Here is a 16,190-nt window from a genome sequence, read left to right as displayed (position 1 = left end):
GAGAAGAAGAAGATTGTGTGCGCTCCTTTACCTGCTACTAATAAACTTCTGTTACTGTGAAGGGGTCACTTCACACTTATTTAGCAATGAAACATTTTTAAATAAATGAATGCTCATGTGAAACCCCGTATGTAAAATGGATACATGCAGGGGTCTTTATTTCAAATGATGCCTGTAGTCGTTTTTTGTGTTTTTTTTTTTTTAAATAAATTTATTTATTTATTTGTTTGGTTTTGGCTGCATTGGGTCTTCGTTGCTGCGCCCAGGCTTTCTCTAGTTGCAGCAAGCAGGGGCTACTCTTTGTTGCGGCTTGCGGTCTCTAGAAAACAGGCTCAGTAGTTGTGGTGCACAGGCTTAGCTGCTCCGCGGCATGTGGGATCTTCCTGGACCAGGGCTCGAGCCCGTGTCCCCTGCATTGGCAGGCGGATTCTTAACCACTGCACCACCAGGAAGCCTATAGTCTTTTTGGTCCTCTCTTGCCAAGCTGCTTCTTCCAGCGAGCTCTAAAGGCACTCTTTCAGAACTGAAGAGTTCCCTAGAACACAGTCCTAAAATTTATTTCCAGATTCATCTTTATATGCTGGGTAGGATAATGGGTTGTTATTCTACTTTTTTTATCCTGTCAGAATTCTAAAATATACTCAACGATCATGTGAAATAAGATGAAAAATCTCCTTAACATTCATGATGTTTCCCATCTATTCCTATCAATTCCAGGCAAAGGACAAACCGAAACACTTAACTGTACTTAATAGGAATCTTCCTTTTGGCTCTCGCCAAACATAGATTTCATCCCTTTTTTTATGCTGAAATTTTATTCCTTAGAGGCCCAGTTCCAATCATTGTTTTCCTTGTTTTCTGTGGTCCTACCATAAAGTTCATATGCTATCCTTTCATACTTCATACATATCCTTTCATACTATAAAGTTCATACTTGAGTACAAGGAAGTGTACAGTGCTTATTACCACATCCTTCCACAGAGAGAGTTCTATATGACAGTTTCTTCAGTGCTGTTAGTACTCTATTTCAAGAATATTATCAGTTATATAGACTTTTCTAGGCTGTGGTATAATCTATTTATAAGATATACACAGCTGACCCGTGAACAGCATGGTGTGAACTGCTCATGTCCACTTACACATGGATAATTTTCAGTAGCACATATTACAGCACCATGCCATCCGCAGTAGGTTGAATCTGGATATCACAGTGGGCCGACTGTAAGTTCTATGCAGATTTTTGACTGGGCAGAGGGTCAGTGCCTCTAACCCCTGTGTTGTCCAAGGGTCAGCTATATAGTATCTCATTACTTCTGTGAGAAAATGTTCCAACTTCTCTGTTTTAACAACAGGTTAACGTAACCTGATGAGTTTCTTGGTTTTGGTTTTTTGTGTATGTATATTAGTCTTAATGTAGTTTTCAGTTAACTTTTTATATTTGAGTATAACTGAATATAAACCTTTTATTGGACCTAGCAAAGGGTCTCATTTGTTTACTTACCAATGAAAACTTTCAGATGCATTGTCTCTTTTGTGTTTTTGTTCTCAAATAGTCTCATAATGAAAATTTAGATGATGTGTGCCTAGGATTATATACTATATGATTACATATTAAATTAAAATTTATCTTAGGTCATTTTTTTTAGATCATTGTCATATGCTAGTAACCCATTGAGCATAATGGTTTTGTGCTTTTAATATCAACTTCAGAAGTATATTTTAACGATTTATTTTTTTTTTTTTGCTTTTAGATCATTTGGGGAATATTTTTCATCTTAGTTGCATTGCTGTTTATAATTTCTCTCTTCCTGTCCAAGTAAGTACAGTAGACACATTTTCTAAAGCACTAACACACATCCTATGATATTATACATTTTCCACGCTGAATTCCATTAGTGTAGCCCTATTCATCTTAAGTAGCTATTTTGCTTCAAGTGTTCTATAGCATTAACTCAAAGAATGACTAAAAAGCTCCAATAATAGACAGTATTTCTCTATTCTGTATCAATTGAACAATATCTGTAAGATATTTAAGTGAGGTTTAATTTGTTATCTGTGGTTTTCTTTGTCTCCATTGAGTCTGCATGCTTAAGTTATGATGATACTCTTTCTAAAGTAACTGAAAATGTGGTGCAATATGTAAATTCACTCTTTATACATTTTTTTGTTATAGTTTGGATAAAGCTCTTCATTCAGCTGGAATAGATTCTGGTTTCATAATTTTTGGAGCTAACCTGAGTAATCCACTGAATATGCTTTTGCCTTTACTACAAACAGTAAGTAAAAAAATCATCCATTTTATACTCTAGCAAACATTGTCACACTCTGTCAAATTATTATGTTGACAAACCTATTAGTACTTGGAAGTATATGCTTGTGCCCTCTGCTGATTTGGCTTTTTATTTACATATAACTTCTATGTTGATATGTTGCTTTAAAAATTATTGTATTGATGTATTACTGAACTCTCATGTTATACATAACTTGATTTGGGGATACGTGATAAGACTTAGGGGTGAACTTTTCCAAGCACTTCCCGTTTTTACTTTTTAACGAAGCCTTTTATTCCATATATAAATGTAATTTTTAGTTTAATTTGTTATAGGATTTTTCTTAGGATAATGATACTGAGCAATTTGGTAATAGTTTGGTAGTTTGGTAATTGTTTCTTGGAGGTTTTTTTTTTTTTTTTTTTTTTTTGCATTATCATAGTAACCTGATCAACATTGCCAAATATGAACAATGAATTTTCAGTTAATTTTACATGACTTCTAAAGCCCTTATTGTTTGTGTGTTAAGTTTAATTTTATCTTTTTTCAGGTGTTTCCTCTTGATTATATTCTTATAACAACTATTATTATGTACTTTATTTTTACTTCAATGGCGGGGATTCGAAATATTGGCATATGGTTCTTTTGGATTAGAGTGAGTATATGTTACAATATCATTTTGATTTTTTCATCATTTTGTGCATAATCTCCATTATTGCAAATTATCTTAGATTTATAATATAGAAGTTGTAAATATATTGATACCAAAAATGGAAATACTAGCTTTTTCACTTCATGTTAACATAAAAGTGCTCTTCGTCTACAGGGACGATTTTGCCCTCCGGGATACATTTGGCAAAGTCTGGAGATGTTTTCAGTTGTTATAACTAGGAGACGCTACTGGCATCTGTTGGTTAGAGTACAGGGATTCAGTTAAACATCTTGCATTGCACAGGGCAGCCTCCCACAGCAAAGACTTATCCAGCGGAAAACATCGGTAGTGCCGAGGTGGAGAAGTCCTGGGCTAGAAGTTCTATTATTTTCCTTAGTGTTCGGCTGCATGGGAACACACTGAAGCACAGCTGGACTCATGGTAGCTCAAAAGATGGCCCTTACTACTGGGAGTGAAAGATTACTGTATGTTTGGAGAAAGGGTCATTTTCCTCTTAGAGTCATCTTGATATAAATTAAGAATTTTAAAACGAGATACATCATCTTCATACTTCCAGCTGTGGGTAAAATTCAATTAAATAGTGGCTTGCACTAATGAAAGACTTCTTGCTGTGGAACATTTTTAAAATCTAGCATTGCTTCAGTAGCTCAAAAATCAAGTCTAATATCTCTGGATTCCTCTTGGCTTCTCCCTCATGATTGTGATATGGCTGCTTCAACCCCATTTATTCTGTCCGTGTTCTGTAAGGAAAAGGTAGCTAGGAGAAGTGGTGATACCTATCAAAAAGCAAGACTTTCCCAGAAGTCCCCAACAGACTGCTTTCCTTTTGACGTTTAATGTTTTATCACTACCAGCCACTACTAGGAGTAGGGAAGCTGGGAAACGTACATTTTTAGGTGATCATATCCCGTCCAGTATTGGAGTCCTATTACTCTATACTGTACTACAATCTAGTAATAAAACAGGGAGGTGCTATTTTAGTTGCTAGATTAAAAGTGTGCTCTGCCGTTGAAATGAAGCCTGTCACCAGGCTCCTTCTATCTTGTTACCACATGTTTTAGTTTCTCTCCTGTATGGATACATGTGAAAATAGCTGTAGTCAGATGAACATAAATTACCATAAACTATATTATAGTTTTATAGTAGAGTATAATATGAGGATATCGTATTTCATAGAAATGAGTATTTAAAACATGTGGCATGTCTGTCCTTGGGAAGTAATATTATATAAAACTCAAATATATTACTAATACTTACAGTTGAAACTCCTCTAATCTTTAGATAGAAGTAGTTCTCAGTTCTTCTTAGCTCTAGGAACTTCTAACAGATGCTATTACATAATAAGTTTAGAAGATTTTTCTGAAACAGACCGTGTGAGTACAAATATATTCTCTAGGTCTTGAGTTTTTAAAATAAACATGAATCTAAACCTAAAAGCTTTACAGGGGAAGCGTTGTTATTCTTTGTTGTTCTTATAATTATCTGGAAAGGTTAAGAATTCTTAGCATTTATTTTGGGAAAAAGAAACGGTGGATTGAACTGTGTTCGTTACCCCCCTAACAAAGGAGTGGGACTCAGTCCCTTCACATGAAACGTGTTGCTGGAATATCATCCCTGTGTTCTTTCGTTCCAGTTGTATAAAATCAGAAGGGGGAGAACCAGGCCCCAGGCGCTCTTGTTTCTCTGCATGATACTTCTGCTTATTGTGCTTCACACTAGCTACATGATTTACAGCCTCGCCCCCCAGTATGTTATGTACGGAAGCCAGAACTACCTGATAGAGGTAAGTGCACACTTTAAAAAGTCAGTATTTTGATATTTTAAACATAGTGAAATCTAAAATCAAATTCTCATTTGTGAAAGCTAACATATTAGCTCATCAGGTTAAACTTAATATTGCTAAAACTAGTTTTTCATTCCATTTCTCAGCATGTTTATATTTGGTTCAAACAAGTTCTTTTTAAAAATAACACTGAATTTCATTACAGTAGTTCCTTAAATGGATCCCATGGTGCCAAGCTACTGAGCTGTGTCTCAGCACTTTACTAAAACTCATAATATTTACTCTAAAATAATATTTTAAGTAAGTTTATTAATATGGCTCCCCAAAAAGTTTTGGTGTGCAGAAAATTATGTCTGCTCATTGGTACCATGAATCCCATAGGAGAGACTTTATAACTATTTTATTTGTACGTAACTATGCTTTCTCTTAACATGACAGGGATCCTCTTACCTGTTACAGTGATTCCTTGGTGTTGATCTTTCAAAAGCCAGCTGTGATTCCTAGTTGTACCTGGAGAGCTAGTTTGAATATTTTGACAGCTTAACATATTTTGACCATATCTAATTCAGCCTTTGTTTAGTTTCCTTTTCCTAAAGTATCTCTTGCTTTACCTTCTAACAAGTCAAATCAAATCCATGTTTCACGGCCCAGTTCAAGCCTTACTTTAATGGAGTTTTTCATTATTAATCCATTCTCCCCGGGTCACTCCTTTATCCTGTACTTCCTCCATTCTTTCTTTACTCTAATATGTAATTAGGAACAAACAAATAAGATCTAGTAAGCACATCAGACCTTTAATACCATCCATAATATTGCTAAGGATTGAAAAGTTAGTTCATTGAAAAATATTAAGTAACAATGCCAGTGGATCAAAGATAAGGCACGATCATAATGGAGGTAACGAATGACACAAGTTTGGGAAATGATGCTAGAAGGTCACCTTAGTCATTTTTTTCATTTCTTATACCTTTTATTCTCTTCTTGCCTTAGCTCCTGCACCTGGTTCACTAGGTCATGCTTATAAAACATTCTTCTATGAATGAATGAAGTAACGTCATGCTTTTGCATGGATGAATGATATTCTTTTCTTGTTCCACAGTGGAAAAATAAGTAGGCCGTTTCTCTGGGCAGAAGCTCTGTTGTTCAACACAGGGCCTAATGATTGTTATAGGAAAGCCCTAATGTTAAATTTACCCTAAATCTTTTTCTCCTAGTTGCAATTTTATGTAATTTACCTTTTAGAATATTAGCTAGATGTAGTTTAATAGAAAACAGTATAAAGTTCATAAAGTGATTACTTTTTAATCGAAATATATTAATATACTATTTATATTTTAACTATATTTTCATCTTTCAGAGCAATATAACTTATGATGCCCATAAAGGCAATTCAACCCTTTCTGTGCCAAAGAGATGTGATGCAGATGCCCCTGAAGGTAAAGTAGCTTTTATCACCCATCTCAGAATTTATAGCTCTGTAAGAAAAGATGTGTCTTGCATTTTGGTGTCTTAATCATTTGATGCATTTGTTTTAATATGTGGTGACAAAGGAAATTCTAGCAAGAAGACCTTGGTGTCTTCAGTAGAATATCTTGGTAATTTACTGATTTCCATTAGGGAAAGTATCATTACAAAGTATTTACTTTTGAAGAACAAAACGTAGTTATTATTTATCACGTGTACTAGTATAATGAGAAACATTCTAAATGTCTTTTTTCATTGTTCTTAAAAATTTCAGGAGAGTTTTGGTGGTATCTGCAATATTTAGGACTGAGGCCTAAAGTACCTATGACCTAGAACAACTTTTGATCCATCCAACTCTGGTTACTTTAGTTAATAATAATAATGTTAATGATGACAACGATGAACTATTAAGAACATGTAATTGTGTTTCAGACACTGTGCTAAGTACTTTGTGTGTATTCTGACAAAAGCTCTGAGATCCTCTGCTCTTAACCTCTGTGAATTTTGAGACAATCTTTTTTTTTCTGTTTTCTGTGTGCTAAGGTGAGGGTTTTTTTCCCTTTGAATATTATAGTATGCTTTTATTTCAGGGTAAAATAATATGTCAAATATAGTATATTTCTTGATAAATCATTCAGGGGTACCGTTATGGAAAAGATAAATTTGGAGTTTTTTTACCAGGGTCAACTCTGGAATGTGGTAGAGTAACAGGAATAGGTACAGAGTCCAGGGTAGCCCAGTGGAAGAAGTACAGAGCTCTACGTGGAGATCACTGTGGGGTGGTGGTCTTCAGAAAGCAGGGCTTCAGAAAAGGGAGAGCAGAGCTGCCTCTCAAAGTGAATGAAGAATTTACCTGGTATGTGCATCAAGGGGAGGCTGTTCTAGGCAGAGGAACAAAATGCTCAAACGTAATTCGCTTAAACTGTAAAGTTTTGTGTTCCAGCGAATGTAAAGCACTGTTATTGTTTTGTTGTTTTAATTCTGGAGGGGTGTGGGTTAGAGGGAGGGAGAAAATGGGATTGCAGAGTTAGGACTCAAGCCCCGGAAGGCCTTGGAAGAGTTCTAAGCAAGGAAGTTGAAACTGTGGTCTGGTTTGTTTTCAGTAACTTTATTATAACAGAGAGAACGGGTTGGAGAAGTTGAGAGCTGAGCGTAGAAATCGGCTGGGAGAGGCTGCCGGCAGGGGCTGTGTGCAGTCATGCAGGAGAGATGGTGAGAGCCTGGAGTAAACAGTGGTCTGGAGGGTGTGAGATGAAGAGAGAAGCAAGAGGATTTCTGCTTGCTTGGGTCTGAAGCAGTGGCAAGGCAACAGAATATTCTAGAATGGCTCTCCAGTTACTGAGTAATGGGGTAAATTTTGGTATCAGCAAGCTGAGTTAAAAATGGATACTAAGATTAGAGAAGAAATGTAAGAAATGCTTAGTTGACTTGAGATGTCTCACAGACCTTGAGGCGGAGATTTCGTGGGCGCTTGGATATTTGCATGATGAACTCAGAAGGTGGAGAGAGAGGAGCGTGGAGACCAGGGCTCGGAGGAGGACGGCTACCCAGGGGCAGGCGGGTGAAGCAGGTGTGGGGAAGGGGACTGCACAGAGGCGGTGGAGGCGAAAGCTAAGTGCAGTGAATAAAAAGCGATATAAAGCCGTGACTGAGTTTATATTCTTCACAGAAATTATTTGTGGAGATTGAGAGGGATTGGATGGAAACTAGGGCAGGCGTGCAGGGTCGGGGAGAATCTTTGTTTTTTTCTTTTTAAATGAGGAGAGACTTCAGGGAAGATGGAATGGAATTAATGGAGCAGGAAAAGTTGAAGAAAAATATCACAAAGGTTAAATGATGGGCCAGTACCATCCAGTTCTGGAGGAGATGGTATTTAGAACATCAAAGACTGAATGCTTTAGCTAGAAGGAGGGATGCCTCTTTCTCTACAGCAAGGAAGGAAGCAACAATATGGACTCAGATAGTAATTTCTTAGGGTGAGCAGGAAGTTCTGTATGATTGTCTCATTTTGCTGTGAAGTTTAAGTTCAGTCATCTGCTGAGAATTGTGTGGGCCATTGGGCACAGAACTGAAGAAAGTGGCAAAAGTTTTGATCGGTGAACAGAAGAAGGATCTGACTGAAGGTAAGTTAGTGATAGATAAATATGTCAAGGACCAGAGATGGAATTATCTATCTGTATTTTTGTTGAACAAATCTGTATAGCTGGTACCATTCTCCATCATTGCCTAGGCTGTCTGGGAAGGTGGGTTGAAGGACTGAAGTAGAATGGTAAGCCAAGGACGAGCTAAGAGTGAGAGAATGAGACCTACCGCAGAGTCCAGGGTGCAAGGGAAAGAAGGGAAGCGACTAAAGCTGGGAGAAAAGAATAAATCAAGAGATGAGATGGGGAAGCAGACATGAAGAAGAAATAATAGTAAAAGGTTTCTTTTTTTTTTTTTAACGTCTTTATTGGAGTATAATTGCTTTACAATTGTTTGTTAGTTTCCGCTCTACAACAAAGTGAATCAGCTGTACATATACATACATCCCCATATCTCCTCCCTCTGGTGTCTCCCTCCCACCCTCCCTATCCCACCCCTCTAGGTGGTCACAAAGCACTGAGTTGATCTCCCTGTGCTATGCAGCTGCTTCCCACTAGCTATCTATTCTACATTTGGTAGTGTATATATGTCCATGCCACTCTCTCGCTTTGTCCCAGCTTACCCTTCCCCCTCCCCATGTCCTCAAGTCCATTCTCTATGTCTGCGTCTTTATTCCTGTCCTGCCCCTAGGTTCATCAGAACCATTTTTTCTTTAGATTCTATTATAGGTTTCTATTATAAATGTATGTGACTTGATTTTCCAGCTCTACTTTTGTAATGAGTTTAGTCCTAGGTTTTTTACTTTGAAATGTACATACACATGTCACACTAGGGTTGATAGTTGAAATGCTTTGGGTTGTCATTTTTAGCTCAGTGAAAGTAGCTGTTGAAAATTTAGCTCAGTGAAAATTACTGTTGAGTTGATTTGTAATTTTTTTTTAAGAGGGCACTGATCTTGAAGATCTAAAAATAGGTTCTGTTTCTTAAATTCTTATAGTAGTATTGAAACCTTAGCAGAAAAACATCAAAATTTCAAAATTAAGTTGCACTGGTAAAGGTGTTTAAAATGCCCTTATATTGCTGAACTGAGTGAATTTTTGTGTAATAGATCAGTAAGTTTAGTTAAATCATACCCTTGGCCATAACTTTTTTATGAATCACATTCAGTATTTTTCTTTATCAGTCTAATCTAATTTATAGTGGCTTAAATCAGGGGTCCCTAGCCCCCAGGCCACGGACTGGTATCGGTTCGTGGCCTGTTAGTAACCAGGCACACAGCAGGAGGTGAGCGGCAGGCAAGCAGAGGTGAGCGGCAGGCAAGCAGAGCGAAGCTTCGTCTGTATTTACAGCCGCTCCCCATGGCTTGCATTACCGCCTGAGCTCCGCCTCCTTTCAGACCAGCGGTGGCATTAGATTCTCATAGGAGCGCGAACCCTACTGTGAACTGCACATTCGAGCGATCTAGGTCGCACGCTCCTTGTGAGAATCTAATGCTCTGAGGTGGAGCTGAGGCGGTGATGCTAGCGCTGGGGAGCGGCTGCAAATACAGATGATCACGAGCAGAGAGGTTTGACTGCGCAGAGACCATAATAAATCAACTGCTTGCAGACTCATATCAAAACCTTACCAGTGAGTGGCAAGTGACAGTTAAGCTGCATCTGGTGGCAGGCTTTAAGTTGGAATCTGACACTTATTTTAGTCTGTGCCTGGCCTGCCCATTATTTTATTTACCACTTCCATCCATGCCTCTTTCCTGCACTGCGTCCTTGTCTCATTCACAGTTTTTGGTAAGCCCACAAGATAGCCCTAGGCAAAATGAGTAAAAAACAAACGTCGCTGGGCAGCTTCTTTGTCGCTGGGGAGCTTCTTTGAAAAGGGAGAAAGAAAGACCCAATGATGAGACAGAAGACTCTTAAGACTGCCAACAAAAAGAAAGCTGCATTTAAAAGAAAATACCAAGAGTCCTACTTAAGTTATGGGTTCATTGCAACAGGTGATTCACATTCTCCAAGCCCGCTTTGTATAATACGTGGTGACTGGCTATCCAACAAAGCCATGAAACCTTCAAAACTGCTTTGCCACATGGAGACCAAGCACCCTGCATTAAAAGACAAGGCTTTGGAGTTTTTCAAAAGGAAAAATCATGAACATGAAGGAAAGCAATTATTGAAGGCCACCACTTCATCAAACGTGTCTGCACTGAGAGCATCCTTCTTAGTGGCTAACCGCATTGCTAAAGCTAAGAAGCCCTTTATATTGGGTGAAGAGTCAATCCTGCCTGCTGCTAAGGACATTTGTCGTGAACTTTTAGGAGAAGCTGCAGTTCAAAAGGTGGCACGTGTTCCTCTTTCGGCTGGCACCATAACTAGACGAATTGATGAAATAGCAGAGGCTGTTGAGGCACAATTGTTCGAGAGGATTAATGAGTCACTGTGGTACGCAATCCAGGTCGACGAGTCTACTGCTGTTGACAACAAGGCAACAATGCTTGTTTTTGTGTGATATATTTTTCAGTAGGGTGTGCATGAGAATATGTTATGTGCACTTTTGTTACCAACCAACACCACAGCTGCAGAGCTCTTCAAGTCTTTGAATGATTACATATCAGGAATACTGAATTGGTCATTTTGTGTCGGTATATGCACAGACAGCGGCTGCCGTGACTGGACGGCTTTCTGGTTTCGCTACTCGGGTCAAAGAGGTCGCTTCTGAATGTGAGTCTACACACTGTGTCATCGTAGAGATGTGCCGGCTAGCCGAAAAATGTCACCTGAACTTAACGTTTTGCAGGACGTGATTAAAATTATCAACCACATTAAAGTACATGCCCTTAACTCACGTCTGTTCACGCAGCTCTGTGAGGTGATGGACGCAGAGCACACACGTCTTCTCTTACACACAGAGTGAGATGGCTTTCCAAAGGTAGATCACTGGCCAGAGTTTCTGAGTTACGAGAGCCTCTCCAGAGATTTCTTTTAGAAAAACAGTCACCACTGGCAGCACATTTCAGTGACACAGAATGGGTCGCAAAACTTGCTTACTTGTGTGACGTATTCAACCTGCTCAACGAACTCAATCTGTCACTTCAGGAGAGAACAACAACTGTGTTCAAGTCTGCAGATAAAGTGGCTGCATTCAAAGCCAAACTGGAATTATGGGGGTGACGAGCGAACATTGGGATTTTTGACATGTTTCAAACGTTAGCAGAGATTTTGAAAGACTGAGCCAGGGCCTTCTTTCTCCCAGCTGGTGCATGATCACCTAACTCAGCTTTCAGAAGAGTTTAGCATTACTTCCCAACCATAAAAGACCCCTGAACTGGGAAGGAATGGATCCACGACCACCCATTTGTGAATAAGCCAGGTGAATTGACTTTGTATTGGAAGAGGATCAACTGCTTGATCGCAAATGACGGTGCCCTCAAAAGTATGTTTGAGACAACTTCAAATCTCCATACGTTCTGGATTAAAGTCAAGGCGTAATATCCTGAGATTGCCACAAAAGCACTGAAAAGCCTGCCTCCGTTTCCAACATCCCATCTTTGTGAAGCAGGGTTTTCTGCAGTGACAACAACCAAAACGAGATCACAGAGTAGACTGGACATAGCTACACACGTCGGGGGTCACTGTCTCCCATCAGCCCCAGAGGGGACCATCTAGTTGCAGGAAAACAAGCTCAGGGCTCCCACTGATTCTGCATTATGGTGCGTTGTATAATTATTTCATTATATATTACAATGTAATAATAATAGAAACAAAGGGCATAACAAATGTAATGCGCTTGAATCATCCCCAAACCATCCCCTCTCCCCCACTAGTCCATGGAAAAATTGTCTTCCACGAAACCGGTCCTTGGTGCCAAAAAGGTTGGGGACCCCTGGTTAAAATAACCTCCTTTGAACTGCCGAATATTTTTGTAAAACATTTTAGTTGACTTATTCTTTGAAATGTTGCTTTGCAGTACAAAAACATACCCTTTAGGTTTATGGCTTTATTTTTCCCAGTATTATTTTGGTTCTCCAGCTAATCTCTGAATGTCAAATTTGCCTGTGCATACTTGGAAGAGGATGGTAAAAATATGACCATTGAACTTGGGGTGGCAGGGTAGATTTTTTTAAGAGAATACTTTAAATAAAAATGATGAGGGGCTCTAAGAGAACTCTCCTCTGCCAGATTCAAAATTGAGACTGCTTTGGGGACTGCTGCTCATACAGAAAATATTAATCCTTCTAATTCATATATAAGGAGATGAAAATTATTGAGTTTTAAATGTTAAACATTTTTTGAAATGATGGCAAAAGATAAAGGAGCAGGTTAGAACGTGAGATTTGACGCATACGGGTGGGGATGGGGTGTTAAGTGTGGTGACAGAGTCCAGTTACTGCACACTAGGAAATGTCAGCATGAAGAGGAGAAACGCAACACTATTACTTGTGACATTTTAGTGGGCACTTTGACTAGAGTAGATAATACTGTAATATAAATACCCCATGAGGTGCTTGATGTCACCTTCGTTGTGTACCTTTTGCAAGTAACAGAATTTTGGAGAATGATTTTTAGATTATGAAACAAAAATTATAATTTAGAGTGTTATACTTAAAATTATTTTTGAGGAAAGGTAATCTCCCTAGAAAGATGTTAAAGCAGTGATTTCTAAAAATACATATATTGACCTCTTACCATTATTAAGTGCATTTCTTAGACTTGTTTTTCTTAAGTAATATTGCATTCATACATGAGGTGGTCTGGCATTTATTAAATGTTATAATGTTTGAGAGTCATCTAAAAATAGTTAAGGTTTTTTTGTGTTTAAAATGATCCCTTAAAGAATAGGATGATTTAACAGATTTATAAAGAATGCCTATCATACTATGTTCACAAAGTTACCTTAAAACAACAGTATTACTTAATTTACCCTTACAGGTAATGCATTGTTTATAAGTTCAAAATGAGTCAGCTGAGCAAATTAGAAATCAAGTTTTAAATTTTATATGCTAATATGACAAAAGGACTTTTATTTACATTCTTAGGTTCACGTTCTTTAATTGCTGCTTAATCTAATAAGCATTAATACACAGACAACGTATATGTTAGTGTGAATAAAATAGTTAAAACAGACACAGAATTATGAAGAGTAACATAAATATACAGAAATATTTGAGCCCAAAGAGGAAGATGGATGATCAGTTTCCCTTTGTGGACAAACAGAATAGAGTACTGGGGTAGATTCTGGGAAGGAGAGAAAGCATCAGAGGAGACACATATACCACAGTCCCTGCCTTTGGAAAGCAAACAGCCTAATGGATTTGGATATGAAAATGAATAATTGTAATAGAAGAGTAAATGGCAAGCTATAATGAAGTTACAGACAAAATGCTATGGGAAGGCAAAAGGGGCTAATGGTTTTCTCTGCAGTGTAACTTTTTAACTGGGCCCCAAAGCATAAGTTAAATCCAAATGAACAAACAAAAAAAAAACTGCAGGCTATTCCAAGCAGAGAAGGAACCTGCATTAACAAGGCATAAAAACAAATCTACCTGGCATCTTACAGAAAAAATAAATTGTGGCAGGAGCATTGAATATTTGGGGAGTACAGTGAGGGATGAAGCAAGAAAATATATTTCCAAATGATCATTTTTAAAAATCTATGAACCCAAAGTCTTATTTCTGCCATCCTATTTAATTTATCTTTCCTTGGAGTATACTTGAGTTGTCTTATTTGGACATTAAAGCAACTGGAAATGCGATAATCTGTATAAATCAAACTGGATTTTTGTGGATTATTCTGGTTAAGTATATTTGTTAATATATATAGCCAGCCTTAAAAAATCATCGAACGATCTATGGCTTTAGATTTTAGCTCTAGGATATAATTTTACTAGGACAAATGGTTAAGATGACTCAAGTTAGCTGATGATGCTAAAATAGAAACTGATGTGTTAAACTTTAAACTACGTGAATTACAAAAAACTGACTTGAACTTAAAGAGCTAAAGCAGGGTTAAAATTATATATATTAAGTACAAAGGGAAAAGTAAGAATTATTTTGAATAACTAAAGATAATGTTAGAGGAAAATTAATAAAGTAAAATGTGCGTTGATATCTTACTTTAGAAAGTAGTTGAACACTAAGTTCTGGAGTAAACAAGCCCGTTATCAAGGAGTGGCTCAAAATACATTCTCTATAAATAAAACGTGTTTACCAAGCTGTTTTGCTTTTGTCAGTGATAAAAGCAGGTTGACTTGTTTTCTCAGAACCTCAAGTACCTATCCTTCTGCAAACTTTTATCTAAGATATTATGTCAGTTAGAGATAGAGAATCTTTTCCCCCTCATTTTCTGTATAACAAGTATAGAAATGGAAATACAGGCTACAAAGAGACACTTAAGTTGTAAACAATTTTTAAAATATAAACTAGAATGTTAAGGCAAAAAAAGGGGACTTTAGTGAGGCCCTCCATCTAACTGGTTTAATACCCCTTTTTTGCAGATACAGATACTAAGGCCCTAAGAGATAAGTTAAAAGTTGATAGTATGAGACTTGGGACTATAATGCAAGTGTCTGGATTCCAAGTCTCTTTTTTTTCTACATTTCACATTTTTGTGTTTTGTTTGCATCATCTGCCCTTTAATTTTAAAAACAAAAGGGTGTTACTGCTTTTTTAGTATAATGGAGACAGTCATTTGAAGTCACTCACAGACGATATAAAAGAAAATCAGAGGTCAGAGAGCTTAAACCTAGGTTATGTGAGAAGGAAACATGAGTCTGGGCAATGAGAGATGAACAGAATACTAAAGCATTACAGGATCCAAGGTACCGCTGTGTGCAGAGATCATTCGTGAGGATGCTTCAGAGAGATATTTACCAACTAGCCAATCTTAAACCTTTGAGAGTGCAATTTCAGTTAGGGTAGTATGGGCTGAAGTATTAGAGAATTAAGTGAAAAGATTTAACTATGAAGAAAATTCCTTTCTGCATTTGTTTTTGGTTTGGGATTTTTACCATGCTTTCTAAATAGCCTTAAAAATCCCACATATAAGTGGCACGTGGACTGAAAGCAAGAGGATATTGCTGAAAGTTGTATATGAATCTAATTTTTAGTATGATACCATACAGAAGTGCATTCAGGAGCTTGCTGTTTGGCTAATGCCTCTTGACTCTTTTTGCAGAGTATATTCTTAATTCCACAGATCTGTTTCCCTCATTCAGGCAGTGAGGGAGAACATGGGGTTCTGGTTTGAGTATTTTGGGTTGAGTCCTTTGTTGAACATCCAAGTACAGATCTCGAGTTGGCAGTTGAGTTGGGTCTGGAGTCTGGAGAAGTTTATGCCAGGTTGGCTGGGGCAGGTGGGAAGGAAAGCTGTGAGGTTGGATGTGAGATCTCCTAGAGGGTGAACTCAAACAGAGAAGAGGTGCGAGGGTGGAGCTCTGTGGCCGTCCCGTTGCAAGAAGAGCAACCAGCAACGGAGAACTAAGAAGGAAGATTAGGTGACGGTAGTTTCCTGTAAGCCAAGGGAAGAGTGATCCAGCATTTCAAGCAGTCAAAAGGAGAGACATATTTAAACAGATTATTACAGTAGGAAGAGGGGATGCTACAAAAAGAGGAGCTGACCGTGAGATATTTGCAGGTGTTTCAGACGCCAGGCAGGAGAGGGCTTTTCTTTTCTAGGGAGGAGTAAGCAAGGCTAGAAGGAACCAGCTGTAAGAGTGGGATGACCATGGGATGTTTTTCCTGAGGTCAGCCAGGAGGGCTTGCTTAGGAAGGGCTGTCTGCTGGCTCAGGCTGAGGGTAGGGCAGAAGGAGCCCCTTTGGGGGCCTGGAGAAGGAGGGAAATCTAACTAAAGATTACTCAGGTCAAATCAACAAGCCTCTTGTTCTGATTGATCAGTGGGGACAAACAGCTTAGCAGATCTTTCGTG

The 16,190-nt window shown here is 38.1% G+C and overlaps 1 protein-coding gene across 1 annotated transcript in view; it reads left to right on the top strand.

Annotated features, from left to right (window-relative positions):
* The window catches only part of LMBRD1 (LMBR1 domain containing 1), a 115,974-nt gene that overhangs the window by 81,600 nt on the left and 18,184 nt on the right, over window positions 1-16,190 (top strand). Inside the window, exons 10-14 of the mRNA XM_029223681.1 lie at window positions 1,752-1,816; window positions 2,174-2,276; window positions 2,821-2,925; window positions 4,577-4,726; window positions 6,084-6,162. Coding sequence (XP_029079514.1) covers window positions 1,752-1,816; window positions 2,174-2,276; window positions 2,821-2,925; window positions 4,577-4,726; window positions 6,084-6,162 — 502 coding nt within the window. The remainder of the gene's footprint in view (window positions 1-1,751; window positions 1,817-2,173; window positions 2,277-2,820; window positions 2,926-4,576; window positions 4,727-6,083; window positions 6,163-16,190) is intronic.

This window comes from Monodon monoceros, unplaced genomic scaffold (genome assembly GCF_005190385.1).
Source record: "Monodon monoceros isolate NGI ecotype Baffin Bay Population unplaced genomic scaffold, NGI_Narwhal_1 Super_Scaffold_15, whole genome shotgun sequence".
NCBI classification, from domain to species: Eukaryota; Metazoa; Chordata; class Mammalia; order Artiodactyla; family Monodontidae; genus Monodon; species Monodon monoceros.
The sequence above is the reverse complement of the archived record's forward strand: the minus strand, read 5'-3'. Positions and strand labels throughout refer to the sequence as shown.